At 48.5% G+C, this 19,583-nt stretch overlaps 1 protein-coding gene and 1 long non-coding RNA gene across 4 annotated transcripts in view; one reads left to right on the forward strand and one right to left on the reverse strand.

Moving 5' to 3' along the window:
* Nucleotides 1-19,583, reverse strand: part of LOC148676507 (uncharacterized) — a 77,861-nt gene that overhangs the window by 42,057 nt on the left and 16,221 nt on the right. The gene's annotated exons all lie outside the window — the stretch shown is intronic.
* LOC148676510 (amyloid-beta precursor protein-like) overlaps nucleotides 1-19,583 on the forward strand; it is a 36,844-nt gene that overhangs the window by 3,171 nt on the left and 14,090 nt on the right. For all 3 annotated transcript variants that reach the window (XM_088608479.1, XM_088608480.1, XM_088608481.1), the window contains exon 2: nucleotides 19,410-19,577. In XM_088608479.1, coding sequence (XP_088464605.1) covers nucleotides 19,410-19,577 — 168 coding nt within the window. The remainder of the gene's footprint in view (nucleotides 1-19,409; nucleotides 19,578-19,583) is intronic.

Consider the following 19,583-nt stretch of genomic DNA (forward strand, 5'->3'; position numbering starts at 1 on the left):
CCATGGGTGCTGTATAAATGGCTTACCCCGCACTCTGACCTCAAGCTTCTCTCTCCCCATCTGCATGCCTGTGTGTCTCATGGAGAGCAAGTTGGGTTATGCAAAAAGACAAATTCCTAATGCAAGATATTGTATATGGCCAATAAAGTGATCTTCTCTTATATACTGTCTTAAGATGACGCACGGTAGTTATCTGCCAAAACGAGAATGTTGGGGTGAGGGGTGTCCTGTCGCAGGGTGAGGACACTGCTATGGTACTGTACTGTGTGCGTGAGGCTTACCCAGATCCCTCCAGCTATACGTCTCCATCCATTTTCTAACCGCCTAATCCAATTGCGGGTCACGGGGAGCCAGAGCCTGCAAACAACAGGTGCAAAGCTGGACACCATGGATGGGCTGTCCATCACAGGGCAGACAGACACACACACCAGGGTCAATTAACCTACCAGTACGTCTCTGGACTACGAGAGGAAACCGGAGTACCCAGAGGAAGCTATACATAACCCAAATTTGTGACCACAGTTGTGATGATCATCTAGAATTCAATGCAAGACATCAAGCATCAAGCATCACAATCAACACATCCTTTATGGTTTGAGATAATCCCCCCCCCCCAAAAAAAAAAGTTTTTTGTAGATGGTATCTCTTCTTAAGCAGACGTGTACGATACAATCCTTAGGCCAGGTAAGATGTGTCACCCAAAGGGGTGCTGAGGGGTTACTGATGCTGTAATGTACAGGGCAGATCCCCCCCTGCCACAGCTGTAGAGTTTGAACAAGCATGTGCCAGCTTTGTGCTTTGTCCCAGCCCGTCTCAAGGGGCTCAAGTCAGCAGGTAGGTTATCTGTAAGATCACCATCATCTTCTTCCCTCACAAGAAAATCATTGTTTCATGAGCTGCGTGGTTAATCTAATGGAGATGAGCCCATAACAAGAGCAGCGAGTAAGGCTGAGGGTTTGATCAGTCAGTGCTGTGTGGTTACACTAGGTTGCTATCAATCACTATGTACTTTCTTAAAGTACCAATCTACCCAGACCCAACAGAGCTGGACCTCCCCGTCAGTTTGTTTTATATAATAATAATAATTGGTTACACTTATATAGAGCTTTTCTGGACACTCCACTCAAAGAGCTTTACAGGTAATGGGGACTCCCCTCCACCACCACTAATGTGCAGCATCCACCTGGATGATGCGACGGCAGCCATAGTGCGCCAGAACGCTCACCTCACATCAGCTATTACTGGGGAGGAGAGCAGAGTAATGAACCCAATTCATAGATGGGGATTATTAGAAGACCATGATTGGTAAGGGCCAATGGGAAATTTGGCCAGGGCGCCATGGTTACACCCCTACTCTTTTCGAGAAACGCCCTGGGATTTTTAATGATCACAGAGAGTCAGGACCTCGGTTTTACATCTCATCCCCGTCACTATACTGGGGCATTAGAACCCACACAGACCGCAGGGTGAGCGCCCCCTGCTGGCCACACTAAGACCTCTTCCAGCAGCAACCTTAGTTTTTCCCAGGAGGTCTCCCATCCAATTTGCTAGTCATTCTGCACATTTACGTCAATCAGAGTAATCTGCACTTAACCTGGCTTCATTGTTAAAGGGGGCACAACTGAACGGTGAGTTGATGGTGTGCTGATTTAGGGCCGTTTCCAGCGTCCTGTTTTCTTTGTGTTCCTGTCCTCCTGGCAGTGTGGAGCACATTGGTCCCCATGTGGTTTTCCCGTTCTCGATTTGCACAAAGCTTGACATTGAACAAGTTAAATCGCCTCGTCACCCTGTCGGCTTTCTTGTTATAGAGGTGCTAGTGTTAACGCAACAGAGTCACTTCTGTGTCGCAAAACAAAAAAAGTTGAAATCAATGAAAACCGCGTTGAAAGCATTTAAGCAAAATTTAAAACCAGATCCAGAATTTTCTGAAAAGCATGCATACATATGCAATTTCCTTCTAATGCTCAGTTTATATGCTATGGGAATATATGTATCCTATATACAATACTTTAAAATTCACTCTAATTTTAAGGTAGCTACAGTAGGATTGTTGCTGCGAGCTGGAAAATTGAATATTGATCCGAAATATCTTGCTGTACAGTCCTTACTGTCTACCCCCTTGCAACACTTAAATGGCTAGATTGAGCCTGTTCAATAACAGATGAGTGAGTAAGGTCCTGATCAGAACACAATTCTGTTAGAATTGTTTGGAGAGGTTACAAGGGTATTTTCTTGGGGTTAAGGCATGACATTTTAGCTACAGGCAAGGTATGCGGTTATATTATTTACAATTAAATGGATGTTTGAGCAGCGGTCCAGTTGTGCGCAGCTGTCGGAGGCAGCGAAATGGGGGGCTTGAGCAGCGGTCCAGCTGTGCGCGGCTGTCGGAGGCAGCGAAATGGGGGGCTTGAGCAGCGGTCCAGCTGTGCACAGCTGTCGGAGGCAGCGAAATGGGGGGCTTGAGCAGCGGTCCAGCTGTGCGCACCCTGGCCTTGTGGTTTATTTCTATAATGACATTGCAAGGTACTCCTTTCAAGTTTATTTTTTCAATTCTTTATCTTTTGTTTTCTATCAGGAGTCATGTCACACCAGTATCTGCATTCCAGCAGAGAGATTGTGCGGTTCTATACTCATCAGTGTACACTCCCTGGTTCAGGTTCATGCATGATCTCCAGTCTTATGGTTTTTTTTATAATTCAGGCATGGCTTGGAGGAACTGCTCTTTGTCCTGTTCAAACAAGTGTCTGAGTATTGCCATTTTTGAAGTTATCCTTTAAAACTCTTGACAGCAGGTTTTGCTTTAAAAATCACATTTAAAATGTTAATTGCAGGATCTGTTGCTTAATTTTTGGACAGTTTCTATTTGTGTGCTTGTTTTTTTTTAGTATTGATAATTATTTGTTTATGATGTTTATTGCATAAAGTAATATTGTATGTGTGGCGTGCACCCCATTTCCCATATGTGGTCCACACCATTTTCTGTTCTCATCAAACAAGTTTCCAAGATGAAAATCTGGCTCCGATCTATAAGGATCTTATAGGTCTTTAAGGATCTTTTAGGATTCTGTAAGATCTTGCAGTGTCCCATCCACAATCACATTGTAGGTCGCTACAGAATGTCATACAGGAGCCCCTGTAGGATTCCTGTCCGTCTTGAGTAAAAAATAAATACTTCTCACTAAATGGCATACTTTTCAAGAATATTTACCTTTTGAATTAAAAAACTATGGTTCACGGGGGTGATATCAGCTTATGTGGTATCCCAGCAGTCTTGATTTATAGTACACTGATTAAGCAGATCTTTTATGCATAATTACACCACCTGTAGTATGCACAGGTTTAATCTTGTTTCAATGTCCAGTACATGACATAAAGCAGTGTTAAGCAGAGCCTTGACTTGAGTTCAGATTGTCATTACATGGTTTGCTGCTAGTGTATGTGGGTTGTCTTATTAATAAAGCTTTCTGTTTTATGTGAGCATTAATGCAGTTTGATATCTTTGTCCATTTTATGTGAACCCTCTGTCCTGTGTTTTAGAGAAGGTGTGTGGACCTGACGGGTCACGATGCCAAGAACCTTTTTGAAAGGATAATGGCTGGGAGACTGCTGTTCATCCCCTGTGATTAAGCCAGCAAGGAGTGCAGTTGAGAGAAACGATAGAAGGCAGTGGGAGAGCCCTGTATGCGTCTTGTCATAAAACCCCAGATAACTCCTGCAGCAGCGTCATTGCAGCTGGACCTGATCCAGTGCCTGGTACTAATCTCCCAGCCTGTTCAGACTTTCTTCAGTCCATTCTTTGCTACAGCTTGCAGTCTCTTTTCAGCTTGCAAATTAAGGAATTCATCCTTTATTTGTGGCTAAACAGCTCTCGGTATGTGACCTGGTCCGTTCATGACAAAGCGATGTGTCGATGGGACTGGTTCAGGCATCGTCACACAGCGTTTTCCTTCCGTTTCAGTAATTGGTCACACCTCATGCCGACAAATCGGGGATACAGGGGTCTCTGAGGACCGGGACTGAGAGCCTCGGTTCTGTAGAAATCGCCTTACCACAGGGCCTCCCTCCACACACCCGGAAAGCCTGTTAGTTCCAGCTTTTTCCACATGCAGCCGGTCCAGCGGAGTCATGCAGAGCTCTGCAGAGCCGGTGTGTGACTGAGCCATGCAGCTCCATAGGTTTCTTGTAACGCAGGTCATTTCCAGTGTAGCCTGCGTCCTTCTACTACCGTATCTCAGGCACACAGCAGCAGAGGCTACAGAGAAATGTTCTACTTTGAGCTCTGAATTCTGGGCGTCTGAATTCCATTCTGGTGAGGGCTGTGCTCAGAGGCTGGGGTGTGATTTTTCGGCCATCGCTCTGCCCTCCCTCTCACCCCTCGCTCATTAGCCCCGGCTTGCCGGGGACTGCCCGCACTGCGTTGTGGAGTTCTTGGGGCTATAATTAGCCGTCCGTCCCTGAAAAAGGGTGTCGGGCACGGTGGTGTTGATGAGGGAGTTCACATTCCTGTCCGGGCGTCGGGGTCTGTTTTTATTCTGCGAGTGACGCGGCAGTTACAAAAAAGCACTACCCTGTGGCCCGACTGGGGCTTTGAGAATCGTGTGCGCTCTGCGTGGCCACGTTAAAAACTGCCAAGTGGTCACCTCAGGCCCCTGAGATTAAAACACAGAGACCCGGAGAATGTGAGGTGGCTGTAATTTAGGGATTTGTGAGGGAAGTACATTTTCATTAGCTCCCAAGTGCACAGATTTTCATCTTTGTCAACATCCTTTTAATTAAGGTGGAGTGTGGCGGCTTAAAAGTCCATGTAATTTTTTTAAAGTCTTTAAACCTCCAGCCACAGGCGCAGCTCCTTAGCCACAGAGCTACCGCACCGCCAAACTCATGTAGCATAAGGTTAGAGGCAGGTTAGAGTTGTGCCTGATCAGCGCTGTGCCTCTCCTCTCTCCTTGCCTGACCACGCGGAGGCCCTGCTGGATGGAGGTGGGGTCCCAGGACTTAGGCCTGGCCCAGCTGCTCCTTTCCCCAAAATCCTCATCCGCACGAGGTGAAAGAAGCACGTCGGCGCAGCCCCCCCACCCCCCCCCCCCCCCCCACTCGCCTCAACTTGGGAGGATGGGCATGAGACCAAAGCTTGCGCAGACCAATGCTGGGCACGCCCTGTCGAGACGGGCTTAGCTTCACCGCCGGCTGATTCTTATCGCTTTCCTGCCAGCGGACATCTGAGACTTCCACCCTCTGGGTGTGCCCCCCCCTCGGTCGGCGACTGGCAGAACAGTCTCTTTTCATTCTGGATGTCACTCCAGGAGTAGTGGCCGAGGCCAGCGGTCAGTGGTGTGCTACCCCCCGCCCCCTCGGTAGGGAGAGGTAGCCCAAATGAAAAATCATGCCAGCAGGTGCGTGGACAGTGTGGGACGGCGTGGAGGTAAGCTGTTGCCCCTTCAGTCGCTACTTTTCCCTCAAATCTGTCCTCTGCCACCTCTGAACGCCCATCTTGCTCTTCATTGAAGAAGATCTCAAGACGTCCAACGTGGAGGATTTCAGAGCTCACTCTGTGATTGGCGAGAGCAAGAACCGAAGAAATGTCAGCGTTGTGTTTGTTTTTTGTCCTCTTGGCCGCTTTTCATGTGAAGCGTGAAGCCGAGGGGAGCCGAGGCACGCGCTCTGCCTCCCAGGCTGCAGGTGGGTCACGTGGGCCAGGAAACGGGGAGGAGGAGAAGGTGGAAGAGGGCCGTGCGCTCAGGGGGCTAGGTTGCTCAGCAATAGCCGGAGCCTAAGGATGTGCCAGTCGAGGAAAGACCAGGGTGGGGTCGTAGAAGTCTGCGGTTATATTCCAGGGGTACACTGTGGGCTGCTTTTGTGAAATCGAGAGGCGTCTGCAGGTGTATTTACTGGTGTAGTGCGTGTGCACGCAGATGTTAAGAGCACAGTGTGTTCAGCTCCTGCCTTGGTTGTTCAGTTGATTAATCCCAGAATTGGTGGTTGTCCCAGTCTGGGATCGGCTTCCGCCGTGTAGCTGAGCTGGCGCGTTCCTGACTCCCATGAATCCAAGGTGCCATCAGCCCCTAGTGACAGTGTGCGGTGCGGAGCCTAGATGTTCTCTGGGTTCCTCCAAGCATCCAGAAGCGCTCTCCTCTCCCCAGCAGCTGTGTAAATGTCGCAGGCTGGCAGCTGGGAGTGTGTCTTTGTTCAGTGTTTGCCCTCCTGCTGCTGTATTGTTCCACGAGTGTGCTGTAAGGCTCGAGTAGACGTGCTGCTTTGTGTCCCATTCCACTCCCAGCAGGGTGTGGAAAACTTGTTTTTGGTGCTGATGTGCAGTCCAGGGTGGGGGAGACTCCGAGACTAGGAGTGCCGTTTTGTTTTCAGAGTGGAACGGCAGATCTCGTCCGAGAGTTTACCAGGAAATTCTTGCCGGCTCTTGTAAACGGAACAGTACAGTTTTCATGAATTGTGCCCTTGTTATACAAGAAGAAGAGCCCATAACTCCTGAAAAGTTCCGCACAGATATTTTCCAAGCGTTGGCTTTTCCTGGGAAGAGGTGTTCCCCTGCCCCAGACAGCTGTGTCGGCTGGAGACAGTGACTAGTTTCTTTTTTTTTTTATCGGGATGCTAAATAGATGGCTATGAACAGATGTTGAGCTCCCACGGTTTCTTTATTAATTAAAAAGCTGTTAACTGTTGTCAGTTTATCTCCCATTAATAGGCCTTCAGTAAGACTCTACAGAAAAAGCATTTTGTTGAGGCATTGGATGGTGTAGCGCTGATGAAATACTGGGATTCTCCACAGGAATTTTTGTGTCCTTGTAAACGGGCACTGTAGTGGTGGAACGCATCCATCCACCCATTTTCTTGCCAATTCTTCCAATTCAGGGTTGAGGGGGAGGCAGAGGCTATCCTGGCAAGCAAAGAGGGTAAGGCAGGATAAGCCCTGTACAGGATGCCAGTCCATCACAGGGCAGACAGAACCAGACACACCAGGGCCGGTTTTCCCAGAAGCTGAAAAAACTACAGTCATGTTTTTGGCTTGTGGGAGGAAACTAGAGCGCCCACAGGAAACCCACATGAACATGGGGAGGGCATGCAAACTCCACACAGATAGCAACCTTGATCCAGACTTGTACCTAGGGCCCCAGTGCTGCAAGGCTGCAATGCTAACCACTGCACCACAGTGCCACCCTGGGGTGAATCCATCTTGTTTACACCATGTGGGAAACATGCCTTTTGCTAGTAAGTCACTGAATTTGTTGTTTCAACCCCACAGCACGTGTAATGATTGGGGCAGTCAATAATTATATTCAGAGGACTTGTCGCAGGTCTTCTCTTTGTCGTCTTTTTCTGATAAAAGAGGCTTTTTTTTTAGCCTGTCAGCATAGCACGTCTCTTAAAGCCCAAGAACGCATGTGGTTGCTTTCCTCCGGACTTTTTCTGGAGCAGTGTGGCGTTATTTTTTTTTCTGTAGAGTGGTGATAAATTGTGCGCAGCCTTAGCTTGGCATTTCAGAACTGCGGTCAGTCACTGGCAGTGGGTTCAACACTGTGTATATCATTGGGTGAAGATCTGGACCTGGGACTGAGCATTTCCTGGCAGTGAGCCTGTGTACCTTTCTTTCTGAACCCCATTGTCCTTATTAAAGTGGTGAAGAATAAGGAATGCAGTGGCCTAGAGGAAGCAAGAAATAGCACAGCACCAGCCCAGGCCCTACAGAGCCTCTGACCTATGGCATCAGTTAGCATCTTTGAGTCTTCAGCGGTGCAGGTGGGGAGCTGCAAATATGGGGGAGTTTTACCAGTTGAGGATCTACTTGATTGAGTGAAGAGCAGAACGAGCACCATGTACCCCTTCTGCTTTCAACGACCAGTGGTACTGAAGAGCGTACTCACAGGCTAGAGCCGAGTGGTGCCAAGTGGCCCCTTGTTGCATGGTGAAGATGCACACGGTGAATAGTTTGGATGTTCGTTGATGGTGACTGCAAGTTGGTCTGGGGGGAGGTTGGGCAGTAAGAGCCTCTGGCAAGGCCATTCGAGTGTACCCACACTTCTCTTGAGCCAGCTGGGCGCAGAACCAAGCTCTGATGTCAGACTGAAGCTGTAGTGCGTGTGTGCTGTGGTTTCCTCTTGTTTTATCTTAATGCCCACAACCTCCTTTAGTCCATACCCTGAACCTGGGCTCCATATGTTCTGGCAGGCTGTAGCAGAGGACCCTCCTTGGCAGCTGTGAAGCCCCTTTCCCCCTCCCCGCTGAGGGTCAGAGGGTCACTGGGTCAGGAGGAGAGTGGTTACTTGCTGCCAGACGACGACTCTGATGCAACTTGTCGTAGTACAGAAGCACTATACAAGGGGTCTTAATACCGGCGTCGCACTACAGACTTTTCCTATGATTTTCTGTCGTAGCCTTCATTCACGTAATCGTTAGAAAATCACAGCGAGTTGTAGAGAGTGGCAGCGCGCCCGTTACCGTCAGTTATGTAGTGCCATACCCCGGCGACTCAGTCACAGCGCTCTTAAACAGCCCGTACGGCTCTCTGCGACTCGCTACGACAAAGTCAAAACGGGTCTGGTTTTCTCGTAGCGAGTCGCCAGTCATAGGGGTGGGCTCTTGTGTCTGTGACAGTCAGCAGCCGATGGGCGCTCAACTGGAAGCGCACTGCGTACAATGCAGCTGCAAGGAAAGAAGGAAAGCGAGTGTTGTGGACTGTGCAAATGGAGGAGAGGGCTCGTCGAACTGTGGAGCCGGCACAGATGTCGTTTCGTGTTTGTTGTGTACTTTCGTGCGGTGCTCCTCCTCTTATTTTTGGTGCGCTCCACGTTGATTGGCTGCCAAAACGAGGCAACCTCACGGTACTTTTCGCGGTGCACTGCGAGATTTGGAACGGTGATGAAAAGTCGTGAGAGAATCGCGTGATTAGTCACCCCCCTGTGATTCCTAGTCGTATAATTTGACACCCTCTAGGACAGAAAAGGCAGCGAGAGTTGTTGAATTTGACATGTTCTCCGGATAGAGGTCGTGTCGAATCCTGCAGTGAGGCCCAGGATCTGAGGATGTAGAAGCATGCTCTTTAAAATGTGTTTGGAGAACTGCTGCATTCTGGTTTCTGCCTCTCAGTGTCTTGAGAGAAGCTTGTCTTTCTCTCAATGCTGTAGCAGTGCATTAGGTCAGTAGGTCATCCAGGTGGATGCTGCACATTGGTGGTGGTGGAGGAGAGTCCCCGTTACCTGTAAAGTGCTTTGAGTGGAGTGTCCAGAGTGCTACATAAGTGTAAGCAATTCTTATTATTATTATTATTAGAAGCAGAAGATGGACTCTGCAGAACTGGCACGGGGTGAGAGGGCTGTCTAAACCTCAGATTGCGCCTGTGCTGTCAGGTGAGCTTGCTCGCTTGCTCGCTCTGTAGAGTTGCTGCATAGGCCAGCCAGAAGGATAACATACAGCAAAGCTGCTCCCCTGATGTGTATTTTCAGAAGCTGCTGGGGGATGTTGTTCTTTATTCTTGTCTAGTTCCTGTAATCTGCACAGCTCTCTTAGCTCGTCATACCCGGATTAATTTAGGGAAGTGAGACGGAGAGAGCGGGACTGAAAGGAAAAGTAACTGAGTCACAAAGCTGTCTGCCAAGCTGCTACTTATCTCATCGAAGCCCAGATTCAGGGGAATGTGCCTCTTGCTTTGGGAGGGTCCGTGGTTGGACTGGCGTTCCTCGTTATCGCAGCTCTTGATGGGAAGCACGGTCCTGACGAACACAGGAAGTCTCAGTGCGCCTCCCCTGCTTCTTGTGGACTGAGGGGCAGGAGGGGCAGGTGGGAAGAGTTTTGTGTTGGGTTGGCGGCTGCCAACCTCCTCAGCCCCCTTCCATCGTGTGGAAAAACATTTCTGTATATACAATTTCTGTTTTAATTTTTTAACTTTAACTGAGTGCGGCCCGTGCCGCACTGAAGAACTTGGGGAGGACTGGGGCAACACTAACTGCACCAGGAGGGGAAATTAATTTTTGTGGGTGTGTTTTTTGTTGGACAGCATGGTTCTGGAGACTGCCACTGTAGCTGTGCTATGAACACATTCCTTACCTGTTAGGAGGTGAACTGGTTGACGTTCAACGTGAAGTCCTTTGTTGTGGGGGTCTGTGTGAACTTTGTACACACTTTTCCTTCAGGAGATGCAATATTTTCTAAGGTGAACATTCAGAATTGGTTTGAACTGGATGGGAAGAATGCTGGACAAAAGGGCTGCTATGTAATTCTATACTGTTATAAAGGAATGCATGTTACGAACCTAAGTGACCAATTGTATTAGAAGAAGGGCTCTTTAGCAAAAAGGGAGGTAGGAGAATGTCTGTGATTTTGGAACACTGCCAATCTTGTGAGCTTAGGAAAGCGTGACAGATAACAGAAAAATATTTAAGGACTGTTTTAGTTAACTGTCCTAGAGAAAAGTACACCGAGCACCTCTGTGTGTTTCGCTCCCATGGTCATGAAATAAAAACTTTTAACTTCTGAGATGGACTTCTGAGAGGCAACCAGGGAAAAATGTCTCCCAGCACCTTCCTAGTGCAGCAGGAAAGACTTTGTCAGCTCCCCATGAAGCTGAGTGTTAAACGATCTGGGCAGCTCTCCTTGCGCCCTTTCTCCCCCTTCCCCTCTGTGTCCCCGGCACGCCACTGAGCCTGTGATGTATTCCGGCCTGCGCTGTGGTTTTGGCTCACTGGACTGGACAAGACCGATCAGTAGAACCATCCTGACACCCCCCCTACGAGCTCTCAGCCCTAGAGCATCACCTCATGCCTGGGGCCCTCTGTTCTGTGCTAATTCCTGCAATTAGACTTGGTGTTAACATGCACACGGTGAGAGGCAACAGGAGCCCTCACGCCCCTGTACTTCTTGAGACCAGCTGTTGGACATTAGTGTGCGAGTAATCAACGTTGTGTTTAATTAATTTAGACAGGGCACAGGGGGGCTGCCGGGCATCTGGGGTGACATCTGGGGCGAAGTCGGCCTTCCTGAGCCCGTTTTGTCTTCGGAGTGACTGGCGGCGTCGCCAGGCGTCCCCGGAGGGGAGCTGTGCTCTATGTTGTGATTAGGCTCCACCTGTGACCACTCCATTTCTGCTGGGCTGAAATTTGCTCAGGCTGGATACTGCTCTCTCTACATGTGATCAGCAGTGAGCCGGTCTGCACCCCACGCCCCGGCCTTGGACTGGACCTTACTGGGCCCCTCTTGCTGGGCGGTGTCCAGTGGAGTGGGGGGGGGGGGGGGGGTGCTGTCAGATTAGTGCTCCTCGTCACCCAACTGCCCACCAACTGAGAGCTCGTGTGCTGCTCGTGGCTTTCAGAGCTAGAATAAAGCAGTGACGAAATAAGCGAGTTAATAATTGCGTTACAGTTCAGCCAAGGATTTGGCTGATGTGAATGAGAGCAACAGGACACCAGGGCAGAGACCTGAACTTCTCAGTAACATGGAGCTTTGTTATACTATATGTAGATGCGGTATTTCCAGGAAAAAATAGAAACCTAGTTTGTAGGCCAACAAATGCATTATCCATCGTCCATGCCAATAAATCTGTTTGAAATTGGAATGTAGTTCAGGGGGAAGCCAGCAGGTCTGTAGGCCGATATCGATGTCCTGACAACCTGTTTGGTCTCCTAGCCGCTGTGACCTGCCACTGTGGAGAAGGGAGCAGAGGACAGGATCGCACCCCTTCTCCAGCACAGTTCAAATCTACTTTAGCAAGCGTTTCTGTCATGGCTAGATGCGGCTAAGGGTGTGGACGCCTCTACCTCTCTCTCTCAATTCAATTCAAGGTGCTTTATTAGCATGACCGACAGGTACAATCAGTGTTGCCAAAGCAAATAAAAATAATAAAATTAACATGGAACAAAACAAAAAGTAAAAGGAAAAAAAAATCAACAGACATATTACAGACATTTACAATAAAGACACAATCATAAGATATTTACATATAAACATATTGAGGATTATTGGGAGACAGACTCACTGTTCCTAAGGCTGTGACAGGCGATCACATACTGGGCTGCCAGATCAACTGAGTTCCCTCCTCCCTCTCCCAGTAGGACTGGGAAGTGTTGTGATCCTGGCAGGTGTGGGAACTCTGGGACTAGATTTCTGAATTTCAGGAAGAATGTTTCTCTAATCCCAGAGTATCTGTCACAGTGCAGTAGGAAGTGCACCTCTGTCTCTATTTCTCCCTGCTGGCAGTGGGAGCACAGCCTGTCCTCTCTGGGCAGCCAGGTCTGCCGAGTCGCCCAGTTTCTATGGCCAGGCTGTGGTCACTGAGCCTGTACTTCTTCAGGGTCTGTTTCTTTTTGCTGTTTCTTATCTTGGTCAAATATTTGGCTCGTGTGTATTGTCTGTTTAGGGTTCTGTAGCCTTCCAGTTTATGTTGTGTTTGTGTGTGTGTGTCCCAGTGTGTGAGATATAGCTGGAGGATGATGGTTAGCCCAGGCCAGCTCACGGATCTTCTGTGGCAGTCCGCCTGGCTCGCTCGCTTTCTCTGCGCAGCGTTCACCCCCTCCTGGCGCGGCTCCCGCTATGCGAGCAGCCGGATCTCCTGATTTCCTCCTCGGGGGCGGGGGGATCAGGTGTCCCGGCTCGCTCCGGTGGTAAGTGGGGAGTCGGGTGTCGGAGCTGGGCGTGTTCGTGTTTCTCACATCCTTGAGCCTCGGGACAGCGCCAGCCAGTCGCTGCGACCAGCTTTGCCTGTTGGGGTGTCCCTTGTCCCTGCTGCTCGGTGTGGAAACGGGTCGTTTCTAAAGCATCCCTCTGCCTTTTTCCCCGTGTACACAGTTGTGATGGCAGCAATTTACAAAGGAGGCCAGTTATAAAGCACTGGAGCTGAAGAATTATTGTGATTGTTCTTCCTCAAACTCTTATGTAATGTTTTGTAGGTGTGGCGACCACAGCTAATATTCTGAAGGCGGTCTTATTAGCGGCTCGTGTTCACACTCCTTTTCACAATTCCCATCTCTTGGGCTGTGCTGGTTACACAAGCACTTTGTCTGAATGCTCGCATCCTAGAGGTCCAGCCAAGATCCTCCCCACCGTGCCCAGTGTTGCCTGACAGCGGACAGGGAACAGTTTATGCTGTACTCTGGTCAGAGGTTTTTGTCTTCACTCTGAATATTTGTGGATGTTTATGATGCAGTCCAAAGAACACCTTTCATGCATAGGCTGGTTTAAGAGCAGGAAGTTACGATCAATGATAGTAATCAGTATTAACTAGCTTGTGCCATCTCGCAGTACTGTGAATGGCAGAATCATGAAATGACTCAATCCGCTTCACGTGTATAAGATAAGTTAGCAGCCATGGACAGCTGTTTCATCCTTATTAGGGCTTGACCAGTGACAACACTCAGAATGTTGTGGGTTGGAATGCCCATTATCAACAATGCTGTTACCCCATTAACTTTACCCCCGAATGCTTGATTTACCCCTCAGTCAGCCTAGATTTTTACGTGGCTGCCAGCATCGCCAGGAGATAACCCTAAGTGCGATTAAACCGGGGTAAGTTCAGGCCTCGTGAGCCTCTGTGCTGAAGTAAAAACATTGTAGCAGTAGGTCATTATTCCTAATATACAGCGCCCACCTGGATGATGAGTTGTCTCCTCCACATCAGCTATCAGTAGGGAGAACAGAGTGATGAAGCCAGTTCATAAATGGGGATTATAAGGAGGCCGTGATTGGTAAAGGCTAGGAGGAAATTTGGCCAGGATGCCAGGGTTACAGCCCTACTCCTTGAGAAATGCTTTGGGATTTTTAATAATCGTGCGAGTCAGGACCTCGGTTTTACGTTTCATCTGAAGGACAGCGCCTTTTTACAGTATCGTGTCCACGTCACTATACTGGGGCAATAGGACCCACATGTTACCCCCTCCCAACCCCGAAATGATGAACAGTACCTGCCCCCACCCCTCCTCGCGCTGTGTGTCTCGATCTGCTGCTTTCTCAGCTCTTGCCCACCTTGAATTCCCCTGGTGCCCTCTCTGCCCCACCCTGTCTCTCCCTCTTGCCCCTGGCTTTGTCCTCCCCTGATCTCCAGCACAATGCGGTCTTTGTGCCGGACTCCTCCCCACCTCTCGGCTATGACGTGGTGCTGGATAAAAGAGCTGCTTACACACGTGCGCAGGGAGGGAGGCACTGTGGGCTAGTGCTTAAGAGCTGGAGAGAGAGAGAGCGCCGCCATCGGCTTTTCTGCCCTCTCTGGCTGATCCGCTATCACTGGGACAGCGGGACTTCTGGGAGCCAGTGTAGCCGAGCGCTGCCACCTGGTGCGCAGTGAGGGTATGACAGTGCGCATCTCCGAATGGCAAAAAGGTCGCCTTCCCATTCCCTCAGATCCCCGAGATAATAAGCAGCTGTTAAAATGGAAACCTACTTCACGTTCTGTGTCAAAGTAATTGGGCAGATAATGAGATATTGGCCCCCTGGGCCCCTACCAGCTCCCTCTTTTAACCCCTTCAGCGCTACTCATGGCACACAGACTGCATTCAGCCTCACAGGCACTCCTTAAGAAGCCTGTGTGCCCTCTGATGTCTTTTAATTGCCAGTAATTTAGCACACGACACCCACGCCACTGCTATCCGCGGCCGTGAGTGGAGTTTTTTTTTTAGCTCGGTGGTGTCCCAGATGAAGTGGAATTAGTTTTCTGGACCGATCCCCCTGAGGCGCGGAGGTGCTGGGATGTGAGCAGGGGAGGCGTTTCTCCAGAGGGTGTCGAATCTGGAGCAGCTGCGTTCCTGCTTGCTGTGATCAGCAGTTCTGCACACTGACAGTACTGAATGTGCTGAACTCTGATGGTACCCCCCCCATCATAGCTAGAATGATAAGGAAAGGTCACTGACAAGGGGGTGTCATCTAGCTCGTTAAATTGCTGGTTGGTCTGAGGCACTCATTTAACCACTTCCTGAAAGAAGCCAGGGTATCGACTTGAATATCGTGGCCCGACGGCTTATTCCATACTCCTGCCACTCTTTGTGTAAAGTGCCACCTTCTCAGTCTTGATTGAATGTACTTTCCTTCTCTGTTCGCGACTACAAAGGTTCCCTTTTATAGCCTGTCCGTGGAGGCCGTTCCTTTGAGCTGTGGAATGTGCTTAGTTGTTCCTGTCTGGAGCCCGTCCAGAGGAATTTGAATGCTTTTTGAAACATCATCAGATTGTACACTGCCCTTAATGAGGTGTGTTGTACAGTTTTAACATCCGAGTATTACATTAAAACTTTGTGTTATTAACTGTCTCAATGTTTTATGTGCCTTTGTATTAATAACACTGATAAATTGATGACACATGGTCTAGGTTGAGCCTTTTTGACTATCCTAAGCATCTGTTACAGTGTTTTGTACTCCTCCTGTTTAACTCTTGACCACTTACTATATCAGAATCCTGATTGCTGTAAATAAGAGCAGTCGGCTTGATACAGATTGATGTACTCCAACATTCATACAACTCCAGTCAAAGCTTTCATCCGCTCTGTACTGTTTTTTTTTTATATTTAATGAGGAATTGTAGCAAAAGTCTGCCAAAAATTAAAATTAATTACTCTTTTGTACCATTCCCATTTTTTGCTTTTGTTTGTCCAGAACCCTCTAGAACGGCCAACCTTTTCTAAATCCATTCTGACTATCCCCTAGCACGTTAATGCCATACCAGTGATTCCCTCATGTCACATAATACAGTATAGACGTATTGGTCTGTGGTATTGTGGTTCACGGTTGTTACCTTCTTAATGATGGGCACTACATGAGATTTTTCCACAGGGTATTATCCGTGCCTTAAGTGACTGTTGGAAGAGTTCTAATATTTGTATGAGTAAGTTTACTTAAGTACAGGCTGAAACCCATCAGGCCCTGGCGTTTTCTTTGTCCTAAGCAGTCGTGTTATCTGTAAGACGTCTGCCTGTCCGTGTTAGTATTAACACGGGCTCTCCTTTCCTCAGCCACCACTGAATCTGTCCTAACAAACACCTCCAATATTATTTTATCCTCTGAAAAGTTGACCATCTTCACTTCCAAAGCATTTTTCTTTTGTCCATTTACTGTTCTTTTGCTGTTGGGGGGGGGGGGGCAAAACAAGCCTCTTTTGTGGTTTTATTTTCAGTCTCTTAGTATTTGCAATATCCATTTTAACCTGTGCGTTTCCAATCATTTTGGCAAGTGCTTCCTTTCTTTGTATCTGTTCCTTAGTTGATCCTTTATTAAGCTGTTTGGGCCTCTGCTTTCTAGCCTTGGATTGACTGGTGACATGAGCTGCGCATCAAGCAGGATATTTTAAACTGATTCCATCCATTTTCTCCTTATTCCATATTCACCCAATCCCACTCTTGTTCTCTTAAATAGTCTCGGGGATTGTAAAACTTTAATGAAAAAAAAAGTTTACCATATTAATCCACACATTTAATATTTTAATTTGACATGTATATCCACTACTCCCAGTACACACGTGTAGGACTGAAGCTCTTCCAGAAGGAAGTTTCCAAAGCACGTGAATGGAGTGATTTTATTCGAATCTGTCCTATAAACTGTCGGATCGATCACGATGTACTGGAGAAAACCCACTAAGGTCTGGCACGGTTTCAGAATGAAAGGGGAGAAATCTGTTCACAGCACTGCTTAGAATCTGTAGGGTCAGCGTTTTCAGCTCCACAGATGAGTGACCCAGGAAAAATGCCACTTATGGGGTTTTCAGGCACTTCAGTCTTGGGTTACGTGCTGCCAAATGTCAGCTCTGCAAAGCTATGAAGAAACACCAGGCTGCAGAATTGCAGAATCAGGACACTCTGATAAATGGGGCTGTATCGACAGCATCGATTGTGGCAAACCTTTTGCACTTGCAAGCCATTGCTTGATACATGAAATAATATAATTTAAGTTTATTGCATTTTTTGTGTTTGGATCAGGCGTTGTTTTCACATGCAAGTTTGAAAACACGGCAGGGAGTATAATGGACCGTTACACCGTTTACCGCATCAATTTGCTCCCGGCCCGCTCTGGAATAATGCATGAAGGTCTTGGTAAATACCCCCTCTGCATTTTCAACCCGATCAATGAAACATAAAACCAAAGATGACAAAGCCCACCCTCAATCAGTATGTCAACCTGGCGCTCTGCCGCTCTGCGGATTTTAAACACGCTACAGAAACTGTAGCGGCCTGGTTTGGTCACCTGAATACCTGCGATACAAACAGACAGCGAAGCCTGCTGCAGCTATCACCTTCATAGCTATCTGTGCACAACGGCTACAGCTGGCAGACATCCATAGCAAAGGAAGTGTGGAAGTCCAGCGTCATCGATTCTCACGACCACGTCTCGCACAGGGAAGTTGAGCTCCTTCCATCAGGAGTTATTTTTGCCGTTTTGTCTGAGGCACGTATTTTTCTTATTTGTTAAAGGGTTTGTTTTGTGTTCAATGTACTGTCTCGTCTGCCTGCGAATTTCCCACCTAGAACAATAATGATAGTAAGAAAACTACTTCCTAACATGACTCACGTTAACTTGTACAGGTGAAATACAACAGAAAACTATTCAAAGCAATTTGCCTATTGACATAATAGGCCTAAATCACGCCTTTAGTAAACCGTATGTACTCTTCTTGTCTGAATTGAAACATATGGTGAGGCCCACACATTAACAGCAATAAATCCACCATATTTAGCAGAATTTAAACTGATCTGTGTGCACTTTATCGTCATCAGACTGGTTACACTCCTATAAAGCCCTCCCCGCTTAGAGAAAAAAAATGGTGTAGTAAGTTGCAGAGAGCCGCACGTCTTTAAATTGGAACGTCGCTTCAAAGTCAGGTCGTCTCTCCCTCCTCCGTCGCACGGCTACAGATCTGTGCGGAGGTGACCGTGGAAATGTCTCCAGTGGCCAAGAAAGCTGACGCCCTCCTCCCTACATGTCCTCCTGTGTGTGCCGTGCTGTAGCTGGTTAGATTGGATTGATTGGATTAGACTGTGGTCTTTAATGGGTTGTACATGGGAGTCGAGCTCAGGGTATGGCTCGGGGCTGCTCAGCATACCACCTAGACGATCATTTCAGGCATTTAAAGCTCCCGTTCCTGAAGAATTTAACGACCCGTGCTGACTTCAATCTAGGAGACACAGTAGGGGGCCCCTGGGTCAGCCAGCTCGTTCCACTCTGCCACTTCCCAGCTTCTAGTCCTTCTTGGCCCTGGTACGGCGTTTCCAGGCTGAACTGTGGAATTTCTCCAGCTTTTCTGTTCACCTCCCACAGACACGGATCAGGGTTTGCGGGCTGCTTTTTACATCGTCTCTTTGTGCCAAGGTCAGCGTGCTCTTGGCACACTTTTGAAGCTGCGTCGCACCCTGTGCCATTGTAAACAGCAGACGCAGAGCCGCTGTAGCGAAGTGTGTTTGTCTAAATGGCACGGATCACGATGACCCTGTTAATAGTTTTCTGAAGCACCTAATATTAATATTTTCACTATTCAGCACTTGGAATAGTAATCACTGTAGTTTGTTTATGCACATGAGAGTACTAACACATAACAGCAGTGTCTGCGAAAGAATGCTTATCTCTCGTGAAGCTCGGTGCAGGTTAGGGGAGGGAGTGACGCACAAACTACGAACAAGATCACAGGGCAAATAAAGGCTTGGAAATTAAAAAAATAAAACAACGGACAATTTACAGTAGCAAAGCTCACGGCGTTTCAACTGTTGTTGTGTGTCTGTGCTGCGGCACCGTGCTGCCTCTTGTAAATCATAGCAGAAGAGGACGGGGGGGAGTCGCGGGGTCAGGTTCGAGCCTGCTGTGGCACCGTGCCATTTGCTGACAGCCGCAGAACGGGCCGATGAGTCGTTTCACGAATAAGAGCGGTGATCTTCACCCCTGTACCTGGAGTGGCGCAGTCCGGCAGGTCTTAGACGAGATGCGGACCTGCTGAGTGCACTACTTGGAAGCTGCTGTGATTAAGACCAATCAATAAGACCACGAGTGGACTAAAAACTGGCAGCTCAGTGGTGGATAGCGTCTGTCTTGCAGAACTGGGGCCCTGGGTTCAGTTCCTGAGGTGCTGTCTGTGTGGAGTTTACATGTTCTCTCTGTATTCACTAGAGTGTCCGCCACATTTCCTCCCACAGTCCAAAGGCATACTTGTAGGTTAATTGGCTTCTGGTAATACTGGCCCAGGTATGAGTGGTCTTGCAATAGACTGGTGTCCTGTTCAGGGTGCACCCTGCCTTGTGCCCATTGTTTGCCCAGGTAGGCTTCAGCTCCCCTGAGACCCTGAATTGGATAAAGTGCTTAGAACATGGATGGAGGGACTATCAACAAGAGAGCCCTGTGGTTCTCCAGAATCAGGATACTCTCCATGACAAGATCTTCACTGAGAAATGGCGTACACCTCAGTAGCACGTCTAATGGGACTTTTTCTCTCTCTCTCTCCCTCCCAGGTGCCCACGGATGGCTCAGTGGGCCTCCTGGCCGAGCCCCAGGTGGCCATGTTCTGTGGGAAACTCAACATGCACATCAACGTCCAGACAGGCAAGTGGGAGCCAGACCCCAGTGGCACCAAGAGCTGCATTGGCACCAAGGAGGGCATCCTGCAGTACTGCCAGGAGGTAAGG

This window comes from Lepisosteus platostomus, chromosome 2, assembly GCF_059453375.1.
Source record: "Lepisosteus platostomus isolate fLepPlt1 chromosome 2, fLepPlt1.hap1, whole genome shotgun sequence".
NCBI classification, from domain to species: Eukaryota; Metazoa; Chordata; class Actinopteri; order Semionotiformes; family Lepisosteidae; genus Lepisosteus; species Lepisosteus platostomus.